The 26,136-nt window shown below is 43.1% G+C and overlaps 1 protein-coding gene across 1 annotated transcript in view; it reads right to left on the bottom strand.

The window, feature by feature from the left end:
- Positions 1 to 1,412: 1,412 nt before the first annotated feature.
- Positions 1,413 to 26,136, bottom strand: part of BRINP2 (BMP/retinoic acid inducible neural specific 2) — a 149,178-nt gene continuing 124,454 nt past the window's right edge. Inside the window, exons 5-8 of the mRNA XM_030206401.1 lie at positions 24,728 to 24,833; positions 13,756 to 13,992; positions 7,654 to 7,876; positions 1,413 to 2,643 (exon numbers count right to left, since the gene is read on the bottom strand). Coding sequence (XP_030062261.1) covers positions 1,524 to 2,643; positions 7,654 to 7,876; positions 13,756 to 13,992; positions 24,728 to 24,833 — 1,686 coding nt within the window. The 3' untranslated portion in view covers positions 1,413 to 1,523. The remainder of the gene's footprint in view (positions 2,644 to 7,653; positions 7,877 to 13,755; positions 13,993 to 24,727; positions 24,834 to 26,136) is intronic.

Genomic DNA, 26,136 nt, shown 5'->3' with positions numbered 1-26,136 from the left:
CAGCACAGTCGTGTTTTCAAAATGTCGGCCCAGACTTCCTGCGGTAGTCTTGCGGGTCTTGACAGTCTCGCAAGACTTCTGCAGGGAGTCTCGGCCTCCATTTTTAAAATATGATAGTGCCGGGGGGGGGGGGGGGGGGGAATAGCGGCAGCCTAGCGGGCAGGGCAGGAAAGATAATGTTTCCCCCACTGAGGCCACTAGATCACCAGCAGCATGCTGGGCATCCAGGCACAGCCTCTGGGCCCCCTGGAGCCTCTGAGCCATCGGGCACTGCCCGGTTGCCTGAATGGTCTGTCTACCCCTGGGAAGCAGGCAGCAAAATGGTGCGCGCCCTTGACGGTGCCGCCCTTCTTGTTTCCATAGTTCACTTCTTTCCCACCTCACCTCTCAGACTTCCTGTCTTGCCTGCCTTCCTATAGGTCCTCCTTTCTTTTGTGCCTCCCCTTACCTATCCCTTACTTAACTTGCCTATGCTTGCAGTCCCCTCTAAACTTTCTATCCCCCTTCCCCTCCTCTCCTACAACCTCCTATTCCTGCCATGCTGGGCCACCGCCCATTTGTGCTTGTGACCGCTTAATGCTGGGTCACTGTCCTTTCCAACTATTTTATGTACGTAATTGCTGGGTTTAGGCGTCGGCATTTATATCTAACGTTTGGTGCATAACTGTGTATTCTATAGCAGATTTGGCACACAAGTTTGCCATTACAGAATACTAGTTAAACACCCATTTTTATTTGGCATCTTTTAGTGCCATTCATAGAATTCCCCCCTAAATCCACTACTTGGCAGACTGACCCCTAGCGATATGTTGGAATGCACTACTAGGGATCAGGAACTGCCATATTGAAAGATGGTGGTGATAGAGGGAGGAGCAATTGGGCATCACTCCTGCCTTTTGAAGCAGGAGGGAGATTGGGAGCTCACAGGAATATCCAGGGGAATTTTGTTTTGGGGGGTGGGGGGAGCCTGAGGAGGAGGATTGTTAGGAAGATATCTAGGGGGATTGGGATAGTGTTGGGAGGATGTCCAGAGGAATTGGGGGAATCTTGGGGAGGGGGTGACAGGGGCAGCCCTCAAGGCCCACAGGAACTGCCATTGGCTTGTAGGCCTTGCATTGAAGAGCAGTGTCCTATTCAAAAGCATGCTATGGATTATTATCCTGTCCATTAATATATATAGATGGTTTATTAATCCCACCAGGCTTTGAGATGGCTGCTAATAGGGACTGGATCAGGGAGTCTACAAAGACCTGACAGAATTCCCATGATTAAATGATGGGACTTAGTTGAATGATATGTCTGCATTCATGTACAGTCAATCAATATCATTTTTATGAAAAAGAACTTTCTCTGTGTTATAATTGTACAGAATATTTTTATTAGAAATTGATAATTACAAAGAACGTCTATTTTGGCTTTTGCTTAATTTGAGATACAGAAGAAACACAGTCTTTATTTAACATAAAAAGTATTTGCTGGAGGTGAGAAACATGGACCAGGTGAAAACCCTGGCTTAGGAAAGGCTAGCTGCAGAGCTTGCTTGTCTCATACTCCATATAGTTTGGCAGTCTAGAGCTAAAGGCTCGCAGAGAGGCCTGGATCCTTCCCACTTCATTACTGGCCAGCTTAAGCCTGTGCCGTAGCAAGCAAGTGAAAAGGTCCAATCGGATTTTGCCAGGTGGTGACAAGCTATTCACCCGATCCCTGATCTCCAAGAGTTGCAACAGAATAGAATCTTGGGAGCCCTGGGTGTATGGGAAGTCAAGTTGAAGGATGAGGTCCCGGATCGCATCAGAATCAAAAGGAATGCTGTAACCAAAGACCTGAAGGCTGTTGATCTTCATGTAGCCCAGGTTCCGGGATGGATCCACCAGCTCTAGTGGTTCATAATACACAGTCTCATTGGTGCTCTCATCTGTCACCATGATCCGGCTCCTTAGGTAAACATGCACAGTCTCAAAAAAAGACTTCCATTTGTTTCCAAGGGTTAGTGTCCAGTTTTGACATTGGGGAGATGCATCTGGTTTAGTCCTTTCCCAGTCTGGGTAGCCACTTTCGCCAACTGGCATGAACCAACTCTCTGAGTGGCTGCCTCCAAAAGGATTGACATAGATGGCCATTAGAGGCTCAAGGGTACTGTTCTTAGTGAGGCAGACCTGAAGGGAGAGACCCAGCATGATGTGCAAGAGACCCGGCTTGTACTTGTTGCTCTTGAGTGTCAGCAGCATTCGCTTGCGCCAGGAAGGATCGAACCAGCTGCCCAGTCGCATGTCATTGCTAATAAAGATGGAACGAACTTCAATGCGGTTGTCCTGCTTCTGGAGCAAGTACTTGAGCTCCAGGTCCTGCAAGTCCATTTCCAGTCCCATGTACTGCTCAAGGGAATCTGCCACCTCGGGGCGACACTGTCCTTGGGAGGTTACCAAGTAGCCCAGGTTGCAACTTCCGCATCGGCTGCTATTGTCCATTGCACAGGTGGCACAAGCTGACCCCTCCCCCAAAACACAAGGAATGGCTCCCTGGCACAAAACATGGTCATAAGGACACATGCATCTGTGACTGTGCTCCAGAAATGTCCCTGAGAAGCTGTTTTCACTGCAGTACAAAAGTGACTGAATTCGGTTCCACCAATACGATAAGGATCTAGGCAGAGGAAAACAAAGAGTTAAGTGTTTCTGCAGAAAAGCCTTCTTCCAGCCCTCTTACAATCCATGGATACAAGATATCACAACATATCAACTTGCCCGATTTTTTTTTTTAGCTCTATCACTTCCTCTTTTGGCCATACAATCTATTAAATGAATATTGCACTGTTGTCCAGGAATCACTAGTACGGTTTAGTAAAAGAGGCCTTAAATATCATAGCCACAACCATTGGTTTTACATTTAAAGCCCCCCTTCAATGTATCTAATCAGGTGATTTTTCCAGATGATCCATGTCTCTGGAATAACATGTTGCAGAGCACCATGCATAGGTTACCTCAGGTAACACTGGAACAGCACTAGAAAATCCTGGATTTTTTTGGTGCTATTCCTTTTTTTTACCTTGGTTGTGATGTGTCTGATTCGAGCACTGACTTTAAATATGTGGACCTGATCAGAACCGAAGGTAACCACCGAGACACATGTGGATGCCAGCTGATATACCATCCACGTGCAGGCACCAGTTAGGCCCAGATAGTGCTGGTGCCTGCACGTGGCCTGACATTGAATATCTGGATTTAAATTAGCCAGCGAAGGATAAATGTTAAAAAAACGCTGACTTCTGCTGCCTGAATACTGAACAATTAATTTAGAGTGAAGACGGTGAAAACTTGTTCCTATAGTATCATATGCAATTCTACATTTCTTGTGCAGTTATGAAAAGTGTCACACAGAAATGCTGGACGTGCTGTTCTATACATGCTATAGTGATTAACTGAAGGGGCGTGTCCATAGGAGGAGCATGGAAGGGGCAGGGCTGCCACTTATGTGCACAGGTTACAAAATACTGTAAGTTCTTGTGCGTTGCATGCTGCATTTAGCTGTGCTCATTTATACCTGCTATTGAGCCAAGGCAGGTTTATGCGAATACTTTAAACTGAACTGGCTACTCAGATCCTGTAATAGAAAAGGTGCTCCTCACACAGCACTGGAGCACCTACAAGGGGTTATAGAATTGCCTTAATAGAATTTCTGTCTTATTGTGAGACTGATTAGTTCAGCAGGGAAAAAAATGTGGGTATGATATGCTGTGCTATGCTACAGTACTTATAACCCACACTACTCCCAGCAAAAGCAGGTTCAAAGCAGATAACAATCAAAAGATTAAGAACAAAATAACACATAAGATTTTCATATTCCACCAGTTTTATAATATTTCTGAAACAAGGAATTCCAAATCTTTACTGAGAAATATGAAAAGGGTCTTTCATAAACTGATGTTAATTTTATATCCTTCAGAGAAGGAAAAGCTATAAGTACATGAGAGTAACTATGCCCCCCCCCCCCCCCCCCGCAACTGATGACCCTAAAATGAGATTTTAAAAAAAAAAAGCAAAATCTTCAGGAGCCTGATTATAAAATGTTTTATAAACCATACAGCAGATCTTAAAATCAACCCATACTGTCATTGGGAGCCAGTGAAGCTTCAACAGCAAAGATGAAACATGATATTTAGGATAATTCATGAACTAAAATAGCACTGGTGGCTCCCACATCCATCGTATCCATGTACTGCTGGCTCTCCAATAAAGTCACCTGTACTTTCCATGTCTCTCTCAGGCCAATGACCTTTCCCTTTGCTACCATTAATTTTAATGACAGAGGCCATGTTCAGAAAACACAAATACCTGAAAAGGTTGCAAGTGCTTTGTATCTGGGTTGCTATTGCAATTCATGTAGGCCAAAAAACAAAACAAAACCCTTGGAAATGTCTCTTTTTAAGTTGGCTAAAATACACACGCTGTAGAAGCCGGCGTGTACTTTTAGCTGGACTGAGAAGGGCAACTTTTAGACAAGTCAGTTTATCATGGTAAATGGCTCTGAATATTGTCCTTCCTATCTGCACTCTCTCTGCAAAGAGTTGCCCAGGTGTCTAATTTAATTCTCTCAGAGTTTTGGTTATGTGGTAATGGGAACCTATTAACTGCACACTTTAGAAAACCTCCATTTTTTCTGTTACTTTGTTTGGTAAAGTAACTAATTTATATCTAGCATAGAACTAGATTGATTAAATTGCTGCATTTATCTGTGTTTTTTCTGCAGATTTCTACATTTGCTGAGACCCCTGATCCCCACCCACTCAATGTTTTTCCATGGGTTTATACATTTTTTTGGGTCTGACAATGTCATCTATGTTGTCAAACTTCTACAAAACGCTCACCAATTTGACTATGTTAATCTACTCCTCCACGCAGAACACTGGCTTCCTATTTTGCCATGCATTAAATTCAAAATCCTTCTGGTGGTATACAAATCTAGATTCCCATCTGCTCTTGCTTACCTCAACAACCTTCTTATTCCCTACCCTCCTGTCCGCTGTCTGCGCTCAGTCAAAATAACGTCCTTGTTCTTCCACTTCCCTCCCGTGTACGACTGTCTTCCACGCGTGATTCTGCCTTCTGCTATCTAGGTCCAAAACTATGGAACGACCTACCATTGCACATCAGAAACCAAACATCTCTTCCAAAGCAGGCCCTCAAAACTCATCTGTTCTCCACCTCCTTCCCTAGCACTACATAGACTTTTCCCTAACCGTTTCCTAGGCTCTTCTCCCCCTCCCCTATTGTCTTTCGTTAACTATGTAAACCACTTTCCACGGACTCTATGTAGTACGTCTAGAGATCCGTGCTGAAATCCAAGTGAATTCTATAACAACATGCATAACTTAATTGGCTTAAGCTGATCAGCGTTGATAACAACTCTTAACAAGCAATAATGAGCACTAATTGGTAATAATTAGAATTTATGCACGTAGGCAAAAAGGGGCATGATTATAGGCAGGGAAATGGGTGTCTTGTGGGTGTTCCAAAATTTACATGTGTAGATATAGACTATGGCCCAGTCCGCCTAAATCTACGTGCTGGGATTTACGCCACACATTTGTTGGTGTAAACGGATGTGAGTAGTTTTAGGCACTGGGATATCAACTAAGCATATTCTGAGCCTAAATCTAGGTGCTACTTCTAGAATACACTTAGTCGGCATTGATTTCTATGCTGATTTTTCAGGCGCCATATATAGAATCTCCCCCTTTATACCTATGTTTAGTTCCTAGCGGTATATCAAGTCTGTGAAATAAATAAATAAATAAATAAATTGTAGTATAGCAAGTGTAGCATTGAATGTGCCTGGAAGGTACTAGCACAAAAATGAAGCCCCTTCCTAATCCTTGCACTATTCCAATTTTAGAATATGACATTGGAGGAATTGCAAATTATTCTGCATTTTTGATGTTTGAATGTGTTTTATTGTTTAACATATGTACCCATTTCTGATTGGCCAGTTTAAATGGGAGGTATCAGTTTTGGGATATGCAGGCAGTATGTTTTTACCCTCCTCATTTTTTTAACTTAAACATCTTTATTGAAAATTTAATACATAACCAATAAAAGCAACCAACATGAGAGCATATGCAAAATCAGTTCAGTTGTGCTAATATATAGTCGTCCATTTTGACACAATAATTGTTCCTTGCAAGGCATTTATCCATTATTACACCTTCATGTCGATGATACAGACATACCATGTTCTACCACTGGTGCATAGTAAGAATAGGTCTAATAGGGGACAAGAAGATTCACTGCTACTATTAATAGGAAATTCAAAAGTCTCCCATCAGCTTCAGGTAATGGAGAAAATTCCAAAAGACTTTCAGATTACAATCTTATATGTAAGTGGTTTCTGGAAACCAAACACACTAGAGAGCTGAGATCCAATCTCTTCCCCATAAGTCATCAGTGAACTGCATTCATACAATAAATGCAATAAGGTCCTCACCTGTACCTTGCATGCCCAACAATTACTAGCCCCAACTTGATATCTACACTGTTTAACTGGGGTCCAGTAATCTTTATGAATCATAAAATAAGTAGTCTACAATAATGATGCAGAACAAGAAGTTTTAAATACATGCTTCCAATTTTTTTTTCCTGCAGACCCCCATGCATTCCCCTCATGACCCCATGCAGCCTCCCACAGTCACTCCAATCCAACCTTCAATTGATCATTAGTAGAGTGAAGATATTTGTATATGACAGAGTCAGCATGGGGAACAGAAGTAATATTAATTGAAGCAGAACATACAGGCCATTGATCCTGCAGATCCTTGAGCCCCATACCAGAATTCACCAAGGCATGATGTAACTGCAGCCATTGAAAGAACTGAGTGGTTGGAAGATTATGTTGTTCCTGCAAAACTGGCCCATACCCCCCCCCCCCCTACCTGTTACATTTGTGCAGGAAACAGCGATCCCTCCAAAACCACAAACCCACTGTACCCATATATAGGTGCCCCCTTCACCCATAAGGGCTATGGTAGTGGTGTACAGTTGTGGGTAGTGGTTTTGGGGGGCTCATCACCCAAGGTAAGGGAGCTATGCTCCTGGGAGCATTTTTTGAAATCCACTGCAGTGCCCCCTAGGGTGCCCGGTTGGTGTCCTGGCATTACAGGGGGACCAGGGCACTACAAATGCTGGCTCCTCCCATGCCCAAATGGCTTGCATTAGGATGATTTTGATATGGACGCCTTTGGTTTCAAAAATCGCCGAAAGTCAGAAATGTCCATGTCTAGGGACATCCAAATCTAGGGACGTCCAAATTTAAGGATTTGGACATCCATGACGGCATTTTTGAAACGAAAGATGGACGTCCATCTTGTTTCGAAAATACGCCCCTGGATTTCGCTGTTTTGCAAGGATGTCCAAATCGGAACTTGGACATTCCTTTCGAAAATGCCCCTCTTAGTCACCCAAATGACATTTGTGCAGCCAAGTGTACATATAGGTGCTTAAATGACAGCATTCTGTACATTTAGGTGCGTAATTGGCATGCAAATGTAAGTGATTTGTTATAGAATTGCTCTTCATGTGTACACCTGCTGTAAAAAGCTGGCTTGTTAGAATTCCTCTCCATACAAGGAGCTTTATTAGTAGTATTTTGTGGGTTCCATACCTTTCCCTGGGCAATTTGAAGCGAGGCTGCCGATGGCAGTGTTTGCTAAGGTTAAAGAGTCTTCGGATGATCTTCTGTGTCTTTTTGAGGAGCAGCCTTAGGTTGGTTCCCAACTGCTCATAGCGGCGCAGGAGTTGGGCATCCATTGCCCAGAGCTGAGAGATAGTCGTGGTGTTTAGGAAGCGGTCTCTGGGCAGCCTCTTCAGAAGTGAGTGTAATTCCTCTGTGGGGACACAATGGGCAGAGAGGTTCAAATTGTGGTAAAGGATTCCCATTCTCATGTGGAGGAACAATAAGGAAAGGAAGCAGGAAAGCATTTCAACAATCAGTTATTTTTCTACGTCTTGTCCTATTCATTCTAAATGAGACTGGTGAATGGGTGGGTAGATTGTCTTCTACAACGGATGGCTTCCTAAAGGAAAAGTCCATAGACCATTATTAAAACGGACTTGGGGAAAATCTACTACTTATTTCTAGGATAAGCAGCATAAAATGTATTGGGATCTTGCCCCGTACTTGTGACTTGGATTGGCCACTGTTGGAAACAGGATGCTGGGTTTGATGGACCTTCGGTCTGTCCTAGTATGGCAATACTTATGCACATACGTAATGACTGTCTACTTGCCTCTACCAGTGTTCTCAGCCCTTTTCCAGAGACAGCCTTCCCAGTCAAGTTTTTAGGATCATCATAATAAATATGCATAAGGCAGATTTGTAAACAGAGGGTCTCATCTACAGTGGGGGAAATAAGTATTTGATCCCTTGCTGATTTTGTAAGTTTGCCCACTGACAAAGACATGAGCAGCCCATAATTGAAGGGTAGGTTATTGGTAACAGTGAGAGATAGCACATCACAAATTAAATCCGGAAAATCACATTGTGGAAAGTATATGAATTTATTTGCATTCTGCAGAGGGAAATAAGTATTTGATCCCCCACCAACCAGTAAGAGATCTGGCCCCTACAGACCAGGTAGATGCTCCAAATCAACTCGTTACCTGCATGACAGACAGCTGTCGGCAATGGTCACCTGTATGAAAGACACCTGTCTACAGACTCAGTGAATCAGTCAGACTCTAACCTCTACAAAATGGCCAAGAGCAAGGAGCTGTCTAAGGATGTCAGGGACAAGATCATACACCTGCACAAGGCTGGAATGGGCTACAAAACCATCAGTAAGACGCTGGGCGAGAAGGAGACAACTGTTGGTGCCATAGTAAGAAAATGGAAGAAGTACAAAATGACTGTCAATCGACAAAGATCTGGGGCTCCACGCAAAATCTCACCTCGTGGGGTATCCTTGATCATGAGGAAGGTTAGAAATCAGCCTACAACTACAAGGGGGAAACTTGTCAATGATCTCAAGGCAGCTGGGACCACTGTCACCACGAAAACCATTGGTAACACATTACGACATAACGGATTGCAATCCTGCAGTGCCCGCAAGGTCCCCCTGCTCCGGAAGGCACATGTGACGGCCCGTCTGAAGTTTGCCAGTGAACACCTGGATGATGCCGAGAGTGATTGGGAGAAGGTGCTGTGGTCAGATGAGACAAAAATTGAGCTCTTTGGCATGAACTCAACTCGCCGTGTTTGGAGGAAGAGAAATGCTGCCTATGACCCAAAGAACACCGTCCCCACTGTCAAGCATGGAGGTGGAAATGTTATGTTTTGGGGGTGTTTCTCTGCTAAGGGCACAGGACTACTTCACCGCATCAATGGGAGAATGGATGGGGCCATGTACCGTACAATTCTGAGTGACAACCTCCTTCCCTCCGCCAGGGCCTTAAAAATGGGTCGTGGCTGGGTCTTCCAGCACGACAATGACCCAAAACATACAGCCAAGGCAACAAAGGAGTGGCTCAGGAAGAAGCACATTAGGGTCATGGAGTGGCCTAGCCAGTCACCAGACCTTAATCCCATTGAAAACTTATGGAGGGAGCTGAAGCTGCGAGTTGCCAAGCGACAGCCCAGAACTCTTAATGATTTAGAGATGATCTGCAAAGAGGAGTGGACCAAAATTCCTCCTGACATGTGTGCAAACCTCATCATCAACTACAGAAGACGTCTGACCGCTGTGCTTGCCAACAAGGGTTTTGCCACCAAGTATTAGGTCTTGTTTGCCAGAGGGATTAAATACTTATTTCCCTCTGCAGAATGCAAATAAATTCATATACTTTCCACAATGTGATTTTCCGGATTTAATTTGTGATGTGCTATCTCTCACTGTTACCAATAACCTACCCTTCAATTATGGGCTGCTCATGTCTTTGTCAGTGGGCAAACTTACAAAATCAGCAAGGGATCAAATACTTATTTCCCCCACTGTATATGCAAATATATCTCATTCATATTCATTGTGGTAATTCTAAAAAATCGACAGGCTAGGTTGCTGCCAGCAGAGGGATGAGAAGCACTAGCCTTGCATTATGGAATGTGATAGTCCAGGCCATGTTTGTCTAATGCTTTCCTTTGTATGAAGAGTAAAAATGTTCTCCCCCAATATTGAGCACACAGAGGTCAGCATTTTTTAAAAAACATTCGCCATCGTGGACAACAAAAAATCCAGATATTCAGTGGCAGTATCTGGATAATGACTGTAGCTGAATGTCCGAACAAAGCAGTGAGCTGGCGGCACAATCTGTACACTGACCATGTTCAGCTGTTGCCTAGCAGCTCTGAATATCACTGCTAACCAGATAATGTAATTCTCCACCAAAGCTCTGCCCGCAGATTGCTCGGCATTGTCTAGATCAGGGGTGGGCAACTCTGGACCTCGAGGGCCTCAACCAAGTGAGGTTTTCAGGATTTCCCCAATGAATATGCATGAGATCTATTTGCATGCACTGCCTCCATTGTATGCATATAGATCTCATGTATATTCTTTGGGGAAATCCTGAAACCCCGAATGGCAAGCGGGAACTCCAGGACTGACTTGGGAAATACTGCTATACGGGAGATGCAGAAAGAATAGGCAAGTGGTGAAAGAATGTGAAGCGTAGTTCATGGAATTGTTTCTAACCCCTGAATGTGCATGTGTGTGTATGCAAGTATGTTTGTATCTTGTGTTGACTGTCAGGCTCATTTTCAAAAGAGGAGGACGTCCATCTTTTAACACAAATCGGAAGATGGACGTCCTTCTCACAGGGTCACCCAAATCGGCATAATCGAAAGCCAATTTTGGGCGTCCCCAACTGCTTTCCGTCGCTGGGACGACCAAAGTTCACAGGGGTGTGTCGGAGGCGTAGCGAAGGTGGGACTTCGGCGTGCCTAACACATGGGTGTCCTCGACCCATAATGGAAAAAAAAAGGGCATCCCTGACGAGCACTTGGACGACTTTACCTGGTCCTGTTTTTCTTACGACCAAGCCACAAAAAGGTGCCCAACCTGACCAGATGACCACCGGAGAGAATCGGGGATCACTTCCCCTTACTTCCCCAGTGGTCACTAACCCCCTCCCACCCTCAAAAAACATCTTAAAAAATATTTTGTGCCAGCCTCAAATGTCATACTCAGGTCCATCACAGCAGTATGCAGATCCCTGGAGCAGTTTTAGTGGGTGCAGTGCACTTCAGGCAAGCGGACCAGGCCCATCCTCCCCCACCTGTTTCACTTTTTGTGGTAAATGTGAGCCCTCCAAAACCCACCAGAAACCCACTGTACCCACATCTAGGTGCCCCCCTTCACCTGTAAGGGCTATGGTGGTGGTGTACAGTTGTGGGTAGTGGGTTTTGGGGGGGGGGGGGCTTAGCACACAAAGTAAGGGAGCTATGTACCTGGGAGCAATTTCTGAAGTCCACTGCAGTGCCCCCTAGGGCAGTTGGTGTCCTGGCACGTCAGGGGGACCAGTGCATTACGAATGCTGGCTCCTCCCACACCGAAAGGGCTTGCATTTGGTCGTTTCTGAGATGGGCATCCTTGGTTTCCATTATCGCCGAAAATCAGAAACGCCAAGTCTGGGGACGACCATCTCTAAGGACGACCTAAATGTCAAGATGTGGATGTTCCCGACCATATTATCGAAACGAAAGATGGACGTCCATCTTGTTTCAATAATATGGGTTTACCTGCCCCTTCACCGGGATGTTTTGCGAGGACGTCCTCAGCAAAACTTGGGCGTCCCTTTGGATTATGCCCCTCCACGTGTGCATCACATGTCTCTGATCTGGAAGGGAGGGGAGAGATGGTTAGAATGAAGCAGTACCTACACATTTTGCTGATTTTGCAAGAATAATAAAATGAAACCAAGTTTGATAATATATTCAACCATTAGATGTCACTGAGGGGCATAATCGAACGCGAATGCCCATCTCCATGGGTGTCTGTCTCCAAGAACGGGTACGTGAAGGGGCGGGACAGAGCGTATTTTCGAAAAAAAATGGGCGTCCATCTTTTTTTTCGATAATACGGTTTGTGCTGGGCAAATGCATCGGATTTGTGCGGATTTGAGCTGGGCGGTTTCGTTTTTCAGGGATAATGGAAACCGAAGGCGCCCAGCTCAAAAACGAACTACTCCAAGGCATTTGGTCATGGGAGGGGCCAGGATTCGTAGTGCACTGGTCCCCCTCACATGGCAGGACACCAACCGGGCACCCTAGGGGGCACTTGTAACAATTAAAAAAAAAAGTAAAATACCTCCCAAGTCCATAGCTCCCTTTCCTTGGGTGCTGAGCCCCCAAATCCCCCCCCCAAAACCCACTGCCCACAACTCTACACCATTACCATAGCACTTATGGCTGAAGGGGGGCACCTAGATGTGGGTACAGTGGGTTTTGGGGGCGGTTTGGAGTGCTCCCATTTACCACCACAAGTGTAACAGGTAGGGGGGGATGGACCTGGGTCCATCTGCCTGAAGTCCACTGCACCCACTAACAACTGCTCCAGGGACCTGCATACTGCTGTGATGGAGCTGGGTATGGCATTTGAGGCTGGCATACAGGCTGGAAAAAAAGTTGTTAAAGTTGGTTTTTTTTTTGGAGGGAGGGGGTTAGTGACCACTGGGGGAGTCAGCGGTGGTGATCCCCGATTCCCTCCAGTGGTCATCTGGTCATTAGGGCACTTTTTTGGGACTTGTTCGTGAAAAAAAGGGTCCAAAAAAAGTGACCCAAATTCGCGGTAAAAATGCCTTTCTTTTTTCGATTATCGGCCGAGGGCGCCCATCTCTCCTCGTCCGATAAACACGCTCCAGTTCCGTCTTCACCACGCCTCCGACACTCTTCCTTCAACTTTGCCCGTTTCCGCGACAGATTGCAGTTGAAGACGCCCCAAATCGGCTTTTGATTATACCAATTTGGGCGTCTTTGCGAGATGGGCGCCCATCTCCTGATTTGGGTCGAAATATGGGCGCCCATTACTTTCGAAACTAAGGCCGACTGTCATCAGATTTCTAAGGATGGATTTTACAGTTTAAACATATTACCATGCATCTCCACCACTAGGCGGCAATGCACTTAGCAACCAGTAGGAAACTACATGATTCAGTCACTAGTTGTCACTTTACACAGTGGCCATATGTGGTTCAGTCACAAGGGTTCACAGTAGGATTTACAGCAAAGAATGAAATATACATCTGAATCACTAAGAGCCATCCCAACAGGGACAGTTGTGGCAGCAGACGGATAAATGGTGTGTAATATGTGTGTGTGTGTGGGGGGGGGGGGGGGGGGGGTGTCAGTGTATTAATATTTTTATGGAGCAGCTGTAGGAACTGCCTTTTCTATAGAAGTATATTGGGCCATATTTCGAGAGACTTTACTTCATTGGAACCCCCCAGGACCAATCTGACCCATTTTCAAACCTGATGTGCCTTTTCCCCAGTTTTTCCCCCACACCAAATTTTGTCCTATTCTGTTAAATTTTTAGAAAGTTATTTTGCCTCTGTAGAGACTTTCTTGACCTCTTATTTCTTTCCAAAATTCCACTGGGCTGGAAAGAATGAAAATAAAAAATAAAATAGAAAAACCTAAGTTTTGATCTCTATTATTAAATTGGATAATATGCCAACTCTGAGCACCTTAACTATTAATGCTACATGTAGGAGGAAGAAGAGTAGCAGTTAGAATCTGAAAAGACATTGATTTTGTTCTTGGATGCAACCTCACCAGACTCCTCAAATTCCTTGTACTGAGTAGCCCAGACATCCCTGATTTTCAGCAGATTCTCTTCCATAGAGTGAATGTCGGCGTCAGGACAATTGCATTCTGGGAAGCTGGGGCTGCACTGACACCAGCAATCCTGCTCTCGGCAGACCAGCTCCCCTTCAAAGCTGCAGGTGATGTAACTGAGTGCAGCCTGCACAAAACGCTCACGCAGGTAATTGGGCAGCAGAACCTGCAAGCCTAGGGTCAAAAATATGGCATTTATAAATAAACAGTAATTGGCAATATGCAGAGCCAGCTCCATCCCCCAGTCTTCTGTAACTGCATTAGAGACATTAATGTGAGGAGAAAAGTGTTCACATGTTAACAGGTTTCAAATATAGTTCAGACAGCTATAAATCTACTCCTTCCAAATGGACTTTTCATGGGTGCCACAGATAACAATGAGCTTCTCTCAATTTTCCTAATCTTATTTGCTGCCAATTAGGGCTGTACATTTAGTGCCGGATTCTATAAATCATGCTCAAAAATGGGCACCAGAAAAGATCAGCACTGAGTGCAATTCTATGAAGGGTGCATACCTCTTTATAAAATCTTGCTTGGTGCTGATTCCTGCACCCTAACTTCGAAACCTGGTGTAAATGCTGGTGTACAAATTGGGCACAGAGACCCGGTATTCTGTAACAATGCGTGCAACTTTTTGGAAAGTCCTTGATACACCCATGCCCATCCCATGGTCATGCCCGCTTTTGAGTTGCGAGCGACGGGATTTGGGTGCCTTCTGTTATAGATAGCGTGCAGCCAGATGCATGTGCAAATCATAATTGATGCCAATAAACATCAATAATTAGTTGTTGGTAGCCAATTATTGCTTGTTAACAGCTCATTAAGTTGCGTGCACATCACGGAGTCACACGCAAATTTGGGCACCGTATACAGAATCCTGGGGTTAATGCATTAATAATGTGATTAGCATGTTAAAATTGTAATATGCGTTAAACATTTTAGTGCAATTAAAGACCCTGAGTCTGCATCTGGCCTCTGTCTCTCTTCCTTACCACCAATCCATCCAGCTTTGCCTCGTCTTACTCTTCCCCACAATCACCACCACCATCCTGCACGTCCCCATTTTACTCGCCTTCCTCTCCCTCTCCCTCTTCGCTCATTGACTTCTTGGTCACCAGATGCTTCTCCGCATCTACAAGGCGGCTGCAGCAGTAATAACAACAACAACAACAAGGAAGGCACAGGGACAATGCTTTGTGTATACTACTGCTGTCTCTGGTCCCAGAAACAGAAAATTACATTCAGGGTTGCCATATTTGCCCCAAGCAAAAAGAGGACACATGCCCTGTCCTCTGTCACACCATGCTCTGCCCCTGACACACCTCCGCCTCACCCCCTGTCACTTTGACATCCCCAAAAAAGCCAGATTCCCTCTCTCTCCTCCCATGTTTATCCCCTTCCCAATTTTCCAGCCTCACTCCACCCACATGACTCCATTCATTCACTACCCCTCCCCTTTCCTCCTGTACTTTATTGTAGTGCCCTGGTGATCTAGTGGCCTGTGGGGGCACTATCAGTGCCTAGGGCTGAGAAGAACAGGGGTAGCCCCCTATTGGAGAACACTGGAATTGACAGTTGGAGAGACCTGTTAAGGGCTGATAATCCTGAACCCCAGAAAGGAGAAACCCCCGAGGCTCCTCTTGAAGAGAGGACCAGCAAGGGTGAAGGCCTCTGGGGTGCGATCGGCACTAAAGGCCCAGCAAAGGTGAAACCCTCCAGGGTGTGATCGGCACTAGGGGCCCAATGGAGGAGGACAGCCAGCCCCCAGAGCCCAGGGAGAGCATCCAGAAAACTGCAGAAGGAACAGGCTTAGCCAGCTTGGGATCCAGCACAGCAGCCAACAGCCCAAGAAGTCTCCTGCAGGAGGGGTGAGATCTGAGGGGAATGGGAAAGGGTGAACTTGTAAGGAAAGGAGAGGAGGGACCAAGGCCACTTAGCCATGCCCACACACTGAATTGACTAAGCAGCAGGGAACAGTTTATAGCTACTACCTTGACAAGAATGACTGATAGGGTCTGAACGTTATGTGAAGGGCTGAGTAACTGATTCTGAATACCTGAGTCAAAGACTAACTGTTAGTACTAGAATGCATATGGTTTATGAAGTTAAAGGCCAATACTATTGGTATTTTGTTTATATTTGCTTTAAGAAATTAAGTACCAAGACTATACAAAGATCTGTGTAAATAATTAAATAAAGCTTGTTTATTAGCCAGCCCTGTTCACTGCATTTTTGAGTTGTTGTTCCGGAGGGGGGGGGGGGGGGGGGGGGGGAATGGGGCTTGATATGCTGCCTTTCTGTGGTTTTTGCAACTACATTCAAGGTGGTTTATGTAGTATATATGGGTGCTTGTTGTGCCTGGCCAATTGGGGGGGGGGGGGGGGGGGGGATGGATGGCTTGCCCAGGGTCACGGGGAGCTGCAGTGGGAATTGAGCCCAGTTCCCCAGGATCAAAGTCCACTGCACTAACCACTAGGCTACTCCCACCCACCAATCTTTGTCTTCCCCAGGAGGAGGTACCGAACACCACAATGAGTACGGGACTGACGGACACTACCTTTGGGAGGCTCCAGTCAGGTTAGACCCCAAATCCAGGAGTGCCCAGTAATCAGGTGTTACAGATGCATTACAGAAATTTGAAGATTAGATTTCAATAGTATATATAAATCATTTTGGTTGTATCCACAGAAATGCAGTATATCAAATCCATGACCCTTTATCCCTTGAATCTTTTAATGAATGCTGTTCCCCTGGTTATGCCTGGGAAGTTCAAATAAAGAAAGATAATTTGCTAATTTATAGCAAATCTTTTAAGATTCATCGTTTAAATGTTCCATCAGAATCACAGTTTGAGATGCTTGCAATTATTTTTTCCCCACATTTATTATATATTTAGCATGTTTTCCTCCTAAACTGCTATTTAGTAATTATTGGTTGGTAGTTGAAATCTTGCTTTCATTAGATCAGGATTTAAATAATGTTATTGTGCTGGGTGATTTTAATGTTCATTTTCATGAAGCACCTTTAGAGCCCCATTATGCTGAATTTCTAGCCACAATGGAAGCGTTAGGGCTTTCACAAATTGATAAAGGGCCCACATATGAAAAAGAAATACTTTAGATTTAATTTTTAGTGGAAAAGCTTTCCAGCATGGAGTAGTTAGGAATTTAATGACTGAGATCATTTCTTTTGGGCTGATCTTTAAAATTATCTTTGAACTTACTGATTTTTCTTGTACTTCAGAGGGTAGTTCTGTTATTGTCATAGGCCTTCTGAAATTCAAGCACTCAAGGGTACATGGTTTCCTGTACTACAAACATTGTCTTTTGAGACTCTAGAAATGGCTGTTGATGATTGGAATTATTATTTTTTTTTTTTGCGTAACTCTCTTGACCAAATTGCACCATTAAGTTGCTATAAAAAGAAAAAGGTTATTTGTTATTCCATGGTTTAATGTTGAACTACAGAAACAAACAATGTATGTGCTACCAAATATTGTTGGAGAAAAACAAGCCTTGAAATAGATCAGTTAAAGGTAAAGGCCCTGCATAATGAATATCAACAAGTGGTTGATATTGCTAGGTCATCATATTTTTCTAAAAAAATGATCTGATTCTTTAAAGCAGCCTTTTCAGTTATTTCATACAGTTAAATCATTGATTGACAGAGATACCAAACTTAATACGAACTCCTCATTTATAGCTGATCAGTTCGCTGATACCTGTGTTACAAAGATTTCTAGGATTTGTGACTAGGAAGAAGATGACTGATCTTGAGGAAGAGCACTTAGAAAAGAATTGGACTGACTTCCATATTAACAGAAGATGATCTATTATGCACTTTAGAACTAGTCAGTTTGAAATTTCTGCTTTGGATGTTTGCCCACCTTCAGTATTAAAAGCTATGAAGGAAGATATTGTCCCTTATCTAACTGACATGGCAAATGAATCACTAAAGATAGGAATAATATCACAGTTAAAATTAGCTGTTGTTCATCCTGTTCCAAAAGGGGGGAATACTGATTTGGATAATACTAATTTTTGACCAATTTCCTCTTTATCCTTCCTTTCCAAAATTCTATAAAAGGCAGTACTAAATCAATTTTCAAATATTTGAAAAGTATTAATCCGCAAACGAACCTTTTCCGGAGGTGCGAAGGCGATAGAACGAGAGGACATGAAATGAGATTGAAGGGGGGCAGACTCAAGAAAAATGTCAGGAAGTATTTTTTCACGGAGAGAGTAGTGGATGCTTGGAATGCCCTCCCGCGGGAGGTGGTGGAAATGAAAACGGTAACAGAATTCAAACACACGTGGGATAAACATAAAGGAATCCTGTTCAGAAGGAATGGATCCTAAGGAGCTTAGCCGAGATTGGGTGGCAGAGCCGGTGGCGGGAGGCGGGGATAGTGCTGGGCAGAATTATACGGTCTGTGCCAGAGCCGGTGGTGGGAGGCAGAGCTGGTGGTTGGGAGGCGGGGATAGTGCTGGGCAGACTTGCACGGTCTGTGCCCTGAAAAGGACAGGTACAAATCAAGGTAAGGTATACACAAAAAGTAGCACATATGAGTTATCTTGTTGGGCAGACTGGATGGACCATGCAGGTCTTTTTCTGCCGTCATTTACTATGTTACTATGTTATATAGATAACAATAATGTTTTGGATAACCGTCAACATGGATTCACGAGATTCCATAGGATGGAATCATCTTTATTATTATGAACAATAGATTCCATTCAATTAGGGTTTGTCAGAGTTGTCAGTGGAGAACAATATATTTTAGTTGTACTACTTGATATTACACCTGTGTTTGATACTTTGAACTACGAAGTTGTATTACAAAGATTACTGGCCACTGGAGTAGGTGGAACAGTTTTAAAATGGTTCGAATCGTATTTCAGTGGCAGAACTGAAAAAATTGTAGTTGGGAATTCATCTTGGGATACTGTCCAGTGCTTACTGAAGTTACTCAAGGGTTGACTTTATCACCCATCTTTATGTGATTCCCCTTTGCACCTTGCTACATACACAGGGAGTATCATGCCACTTATATGCTGATGATATAATATTTTTTCTTCCTTACAAAAGGATCTTAGATAAGGCTTTTGATGAAGTGCGACCACCAATATTTAGTGGCAAATAACATGACAATGCTGTTGAATATCGGCACTAACCGGCCAAGTGAAAACTGGGCAGGAAAGGGGCGTTCTAGTGACGGGGAGGAACTGGGAGATATGTGGGTGCTAGCAATATTCAGTGTTAGCGACCACATAGCTAACCGGGCATGTAGGACTGCATAAGTAACAGTTACCTATGCAGATGCTGGTACTGAATATTGGCTGACACCCATATAACTGGATGTCCCCCTGCCCTTTCTGGTCCCTGATCCATCCACTCTAATTTCCACACTCTCCCCCCAGTTCTAATCCCTCTCCCTCCCTTACCCCCCCAAATGAACACTGAGAGCCCACCCCCTGATTCCACCCCCCCTCCCCCAAGACCTTCCAATGAGCACTATCTGTATAATCCCTGGGGGTCTAGGGCCTAAAGAACAGGAGCAATGCCCACTCATTCCTGCCCATTGTTGCTCCAGCTCCACAATGGCTGCTGCAACCTCTAGGGGCAGCGTCACAGTACTACTGTTAGTATTTCAAGACAGCTGTTAGAGGTTGCCATTTTGAAGTCAGAGTCATGATAGGCAGGAGTGAGTGGGAGGGTACACCTGACTCTTACTCTTATGTGGGTCCGAGCCTATATTCAGCCGGGACCCACATAACTGTCTTATGTGGGTCCTGACTGAATATTGGCTGGGACTTGCATAAATCCCAGCATTGACTAATGGGGCCTAATTCTTCCCACAACAGTTAACATAAAAAAAAAATGCTGACTGCCACCGACTGAGTTTGACTGGATAGAAAACAAAGCATAATGTCTGTTTTGTGCAGGAGTTTTCTGGGAAGGATGATGTAGGGGTAACCATGATTGTTGAATTTAATGATCAAAATCTCAGGAGGAGACGACATTAAATGGGGGGGGGGGGGGGGGGGGGGGGGGGCACACTGAAGGTTTGCCTTGGCTATTGTATCAGCCCTGAATAAAAAGTTGGCCTTTTAATGCTGAATAGGTTGTTAAATGTGTTGATTAGAATATATGAGGACTGAATACTACTATAGTATTAGTGGAATAGTGCAGGGAAGAAATGGTTAATTGCTGAAGTAAACCCTGTGGGAGCAGGTCCTGTGCTGTTGTATTAGAATGAAGGAAAAGACAGGAGCTTGCTGCTTTTGGAATATGAATTGCGAACTCATGCCAAAGTTAAAATGAGAATATAAAATATTAAAATTCAATAATGTAATAAAGCAACATGCCTCTTCATGTCTTTTTGGTTAAGTTTTAGAGCAGAAATATCTGCAGACTGGCCACTCTTCCCCTGGCTTCCATTCTTCCAAATGTCCCCCTCTCAATGATGCCCTCCTGCCAGTGCACTAAATATCTTTTCCATCAAATAAAATGGGCAGGCAGTGGTAAAAGTACATGCAAGGGTATTTCTCTCAGGATGTGACATCATTAAAATACTGGAAGGTCCATCTCTGAATTCATCTCAGGAGAGAACCTACTACGGTTCCTGCTCGGCAGAGCTCACAATCTCATCAAGACAGACAAACAGGACAAAAAAGGGATAAAGGAGTTACTTAAAGTGGGAATGATAAAACAGACATGGGTACTGAACAAGTGGAATTAGGAGTTAAAAACAGCCTAAAAAATGTGGGCGTTCAGCCTGCATTTGAAGACAGCCAGAACTGAAGCTTGACGTGTTGACTCAGGAAGTCTATTCCAAGCATATGGTCCAGCAAGATAAAAGGAACGGAGTCTGGAGTTGGCAGTGGAGGAGAAGGGTACAGATAAGAGAGATTTACCTGATGAACAGAGTTCCTGGGGAGGAGTGTAGAGAGAGATAAGAGTGGAGAGGTAGTGAGGAGCTGCAGAGTGAATGCACTTGTAAGTCAATAAGAGGAGTTTGAACTGTATGCGGAAACAGGGAGCCAATGCAAAGACTTCAGGAGAGGGCTAATATGAACATAGTGACAGAATTTTGAACAGATTTTTCAATAAGCAATCTGAACTCAGCTACATTAGAAATTGTATCCAGATGCTTTTGAAAGGACATGCTGGACTATAAACACTATACAAAAATATATGAGGAACAGAAAGAAAGCAGTATGGTCTAGGGTTGGGCTGTTGTTTGCAACGAGATAGGAAATGTGGTTGCATGTCATTTAAAAGTGAAAACAAGCAGGAAAAAACACATTTTGTTTTTTCATTTGTGATAAAAGTGCACACTATGGAGGAAATTCTATATATGGCGCTGAACGTTGGGCGCTACCTCTGCACCAAATTTTCAATGTGAAAAAAGCTTTTTAACGGCTGCAAGATGCCGAAATGGTATAGAAATGGCACATCCATGTGAAAAAACACTTACACACCCACTTATAAAATAGCATGTGTTTCTGCATGGATCTGCAAAGGGGGCATGTCAATGGAAAGGTCATGGGCAGGCCAGGGGTGTTCCCCTAAAATATATGCAGTGCTACAGAATTTGGTGGATCTGAGCCTAACTTGCGTGCTGGGATTTTCACCCGATTTCAGTTGGTGTAACTGCCCAGTTGAGCAAGAATCCCGGCGCTATGCGCTATTCTAAACTATCTTGGCATCCTCCCTCAGTGAGGTAAGGTCGCACCTAGATAGCAATCACCTTACTTTGGCAATTTTGTTAGAGCTTTCTGTGGCATTCAACTTGGTGGATCACTCTTTATTATTGTCACAGTTGGAATCTCTGGGAATTTCTGGTACTGTTTTGCAATGGCTTCACTCATTTCTCTTTGACTGTTCTTTTGATGTTACATTCAATCAATCCACTTCTTCTAATAAATCACTGACATGTGGAGTACCACAGGGTTCAATACTTTCCCCCTTCCATTTAACATCTTCTTGAGTCCTTTAGCCACTCTTATTCAATACATTTGCATTTATTTTTATATGTATACTGATGACTTCCTACTACTATATAAGGTTAGTTCTCTCACTTTTGATTTGCAATTTTTACAACGTTTTTTGTAGGCAACTACTCAATGGCTCACAGAGCACTGTCTTATGCTAAACCGTGACAAGATGGTGGCCTGTTGGCTGACCAATTATCTCTCTATTCCAACGGCTCCACTCCTGTTATTTGACAACTTGATTTCTCTCATTACTAGTTTTCGCTACCTAGGTGCACTCCTTGATTTTAGTCTTTCTTTTGAGCCTCAAATCTCTGCTTTATGAAAATCCCAGTTTTCTTTTGCATCAGTTGAGATCAGTCCATTCTTTATTTGATCACGATACATTTCACTCTCTAATCCTTTCCCTTTTTATGTCCCATTTGGACTATTACAAAAACAGAAAACAAGCAACACTGGGCCTTCAGGATAGAGATAACGGTCGTCCTTTAATCTGAAAATGACCCGACACGGGCCGTGTTTCGGCATACAAACGCCTGCCTTAGGGGTCCACTACTTTGTTATTGTCCTATTAATCAAAGAGAATGCCATCGGATCATTTTCAGATTAAAGGACGACCGTTATCTCTATCCTGAAGGCCCAGTGTTGCTTTTTTTCTGTTTCTGTTTATGTTTGTGTGCTGTTTTTACTCTCTCTTCTGTGACTGTATCTGTATTTGGACTATTGCAATATCATTTATCTAGGGATAACCAATTTGCTTCTCAAAAGATTACACACATTGCAGAACACAGCTATTCATCTCCTCTGTCACCCACAGAAATTTGATCATATTTTGTCCACTCTGAAAGATCACCACTGGCTACTGGTGACTTATCACATTCAATTCAAAACGTTGTTTTTGGCTTTCAAAGCTTTTTGTCAGGGTACTCCCTTGTATTTCTCCTCAATGACCATATGTATTCTTCAGCACATGTCTTGCAATGTAGTAGCGATCACCCTATGGTACTACCAGGACCACGCTCTGCCTAACTAGAAAAATCACGTCAGTGCTTTTTTTCTTTGTTGCTCTCCATCTTTGAAATTCTCTGCCTCTGAATATACGTAGCGAAAGTAATTAAAAAAAATTTAAGGCACTTCTAAAGGGATGGCTTTTCCAAAAGGCATGCTCCAGTGAGTGAGGCAGCCTTTGTTTGGGTACGGGTACCTGGGAGATGGCAAGTATAAATGTTACAACAATTAACAATATTGGGTTTGTATTTATCACTATTCTCCCTTGTGACTTTCGCCAAATACTTTACAGAGAATAGATATTTCAAATTTTATTATAAATGTATACAAATTCCTGTTCCACAGTCTTATACAATAAAATTCTTCACCCAACTAGATCCCTGTGTCTATTTACTTTCAATAGTTCTTATAATTGATACCCCTCAAGGTTTTCATTGTTGTCAAACTAATGTCTCTCTACACTCTATGATGTTATCACACTTAGTCCATAAAACTGTGGCTCATAGATGTCTATTACTATATTTGTCCATACATTGTTTCACAATATTTTCCAATTTGTTCTTCTCAACCGCTATTCTCAGCTCATGATATTTCTTCCAAACAGCTACAAACAGCTCTACACATAGCTTGTATTTTGCCACAGGCGTCTTCAAGAGCTGGTCAATATATCACCATATTATGATGGTTTTTATTGCTACTGCATATTCAATCTCACAACCATTTCCAGCACAGCTTTCTCGGGTCGGACCAAAGCAGTCTCAACTATTTTAAATTAGTTCCCTTGTGTGCATGGTCTTTTTTCCTATTGTATTTTGTAGTCCTTTTCTATGCTTTTTGTTTTGTTTGTAAACCACTGAGATCTGTCCGTCAGTTTCAGCGGTATATCAAGTCTTGAATAAATAAATAAATAAATAAATAAATGGCACCAATCCTGGAATGCCCAGTACAGAATATTGTTCCATGCCAATTTTCTTTGGCACCGAAGTTTGAGCACCATTTATAGAATTTCCCCCTATTTGTAAAGAATGCATATTCTTTATTCTTTTCAAAAGAGTGCACCCTCAATATTGTTAAAAATATGCCGTCTCTGTACAGAGAGCACACTGTTTGCAAAGATGGTGCTTTTTTTCACAACATTGCGCCAAAAACGAAAATGCAGACTAACTAAAACAAAATGAACTTAGCTGCAAATGTCATGGGTAATGAAACAAAATGAAAAGTTTTGGGCTGTCCACTCCCATTATGGTCCACTCTATCTCCTTCTGACCTACAGTCATTTCAGACACCTGACAGACTATTGCTGTGGGAAATGAGCAGGGTGTTGTCCCTGATGTGCACTATACCAGTATCTCTTATTAATTTTCAGAACACAGCAATAAGGGTCTAGTAACCACAGGCCTTGCATCTGAGAGAGATGAACCCTGTCTCTGTCAATCTAGAAGTAGGAAATGAACAACAACTAGAGAAGCAAAAAAATCCAAAATAAGGCTTGTGGTTGGGAAATTGCAGGTCTTGGATAGTATCAAAGGAAAGCAATTCACCCAGTCCCTCTTCCTTCTCTCTTTAACTCTTAGTTTTTATTTCCTGTTTCTTCCTCCAACTTCTCTCTTTTTTTTTCCTGTGACCTGTCTCTTTAGTTTCTTGTGTCATTTCCCTTTTTGTTCTCACTCATTCTCTTTTTTTTTTCTTTCCCTCTTGTCATTTCTGTCTACCTCAACTACTCTTGCCTTTTCTCCCTACTCACATACTTTCGCTTCACTCTGGCTTCCATGTTTATTCTCCTGCTCTTTTAGTTTCTCCTTCTCTCCCATATCTTTCCTGGACTCTTTCCATCACTCTTCCTCCCTCTACCACTCTGGAGTTCTTGTTTTACCAGGAGACAGTGACACATAGAGAAATCTTACCTAGTAGCTGCACCTTGTTCTCAGGGCTTCCCACAAGGACAGAACTGACAGAATCCAAATTGTCGTAGTTGCTACACCCCAAAGGACCAGTTCGGGTTTCTGTTACCTAGGCAACAAAAAGACATGAACATGTACAGCAAATGAAGCCAAACAACTCTTTAATAAAATATTGTGTCTCATATTTTCTATTTGAGTAAGCCAAAACCAAACTTGCTGATTCATATAAAAGGTAAGATAAAGTGAAGAGCTCCCAAAGGTTTAAATAAACATTTGCGTTTTTTTTAATACTGATGCTGAATTCCTGCTGCTTTATAAAGATTCTCACAATCTCATCTGAACATATACTTCTGTATTTTATTTATTCATTTTAAATATGTTTAGTCCATCTACAACCTAGGCAGATTACAAAAAACACATAACACATACAAAACAAAGACCCTATCTGTACATGCCTTTTTCTACCATCTGCTACATCTCCTACAACATCTAAGCATTAAAAAAAATACCCGTACAAGCAGATGTGTTTTCAAATGTTTTTTAATATATATTCGTCCCAGAGTTGTATTCTCTTTTACGGAACCTTATCAGCTTTCTTGCACCTACTGTTACTCTATTTTCCACTGTATATATTCCCGGAGTTGGTACTCTCCTCTCTGGAACCTGTAAGCCACATTGAGCCTACTGCTATGCGGGAAAATGTGGGATACAAATGTAATAAATAAATAAATAAATAAAAGTGTGCTGTTCCCTGACTTTAACACAAAATCCCTGATAATGCATTCCAGAGAAGCGGCCCAACCACTGAAAAAGTAACCACCCTTGTTTCAGCATATCGAGCCTCAATCACCCCCTGAATTGAAAGTTGCATAGCTGTTTTTCACCACAGCCGTCATCCTGGATGATAAACTGACAGAACCTGAAACAAGTACCAGGGGAAAATGGAGTATAAAGTCTGATGAATCAATGACAACATTTTATACTGCACCCTAAAATGAACAGGTAACCAGTGTGGTTGTTTCAACACTGGAGTAATGTATGAAAACATTGATACTGTCATTACCATTCTGGTAGCTGCAGTTTGGACAACCTGCAAATGCCCTATACGTCAAGGCCAACCCCCCAAGATATATGGCATTGCAATAGTTCACCTTTGACAGGACCAGGCTCTGAACCACCCTCCTAAAATCACTGCCAGATACCTTTATTTTGTGATTTCCCCAAAATAAGATATCTACAAAGTGAAAAGCAAATGAGCTCTCCTATAAAAGTTATATACAAGCCTATTACTTTCCTTCAATATATAAAAATATGGATGGGAATTTATTTATCTCTTAGGCAGGTTGCTAAAAGAATTCTGCTCATTTGTATGTGACCTGGCCAGTGGCGTACCTAGGGTAGTTGACACCCGG

Source organism: Microcaecilia unicolor, chromosome 6, assembly GCF_901765095.1.
Source record: "Microcaecilia unicolor chromosome 6, aMicUni1.1, whole genome shotgun sequence".
In the NCBI taxonomy this organism is placed as follows: domain Eukaryota; kingdom Metazoa; phylum Chordata; class Amphibia; order Gymnophiona; family Siphonopidae; genus Microcaecilia; species Microcaecilia unicolor.
The sequence above is the reverse complement of the archived record's forward strand: the minus strand, read 5'-3'. Positions and strand labels throughout refer to the sequence as shown.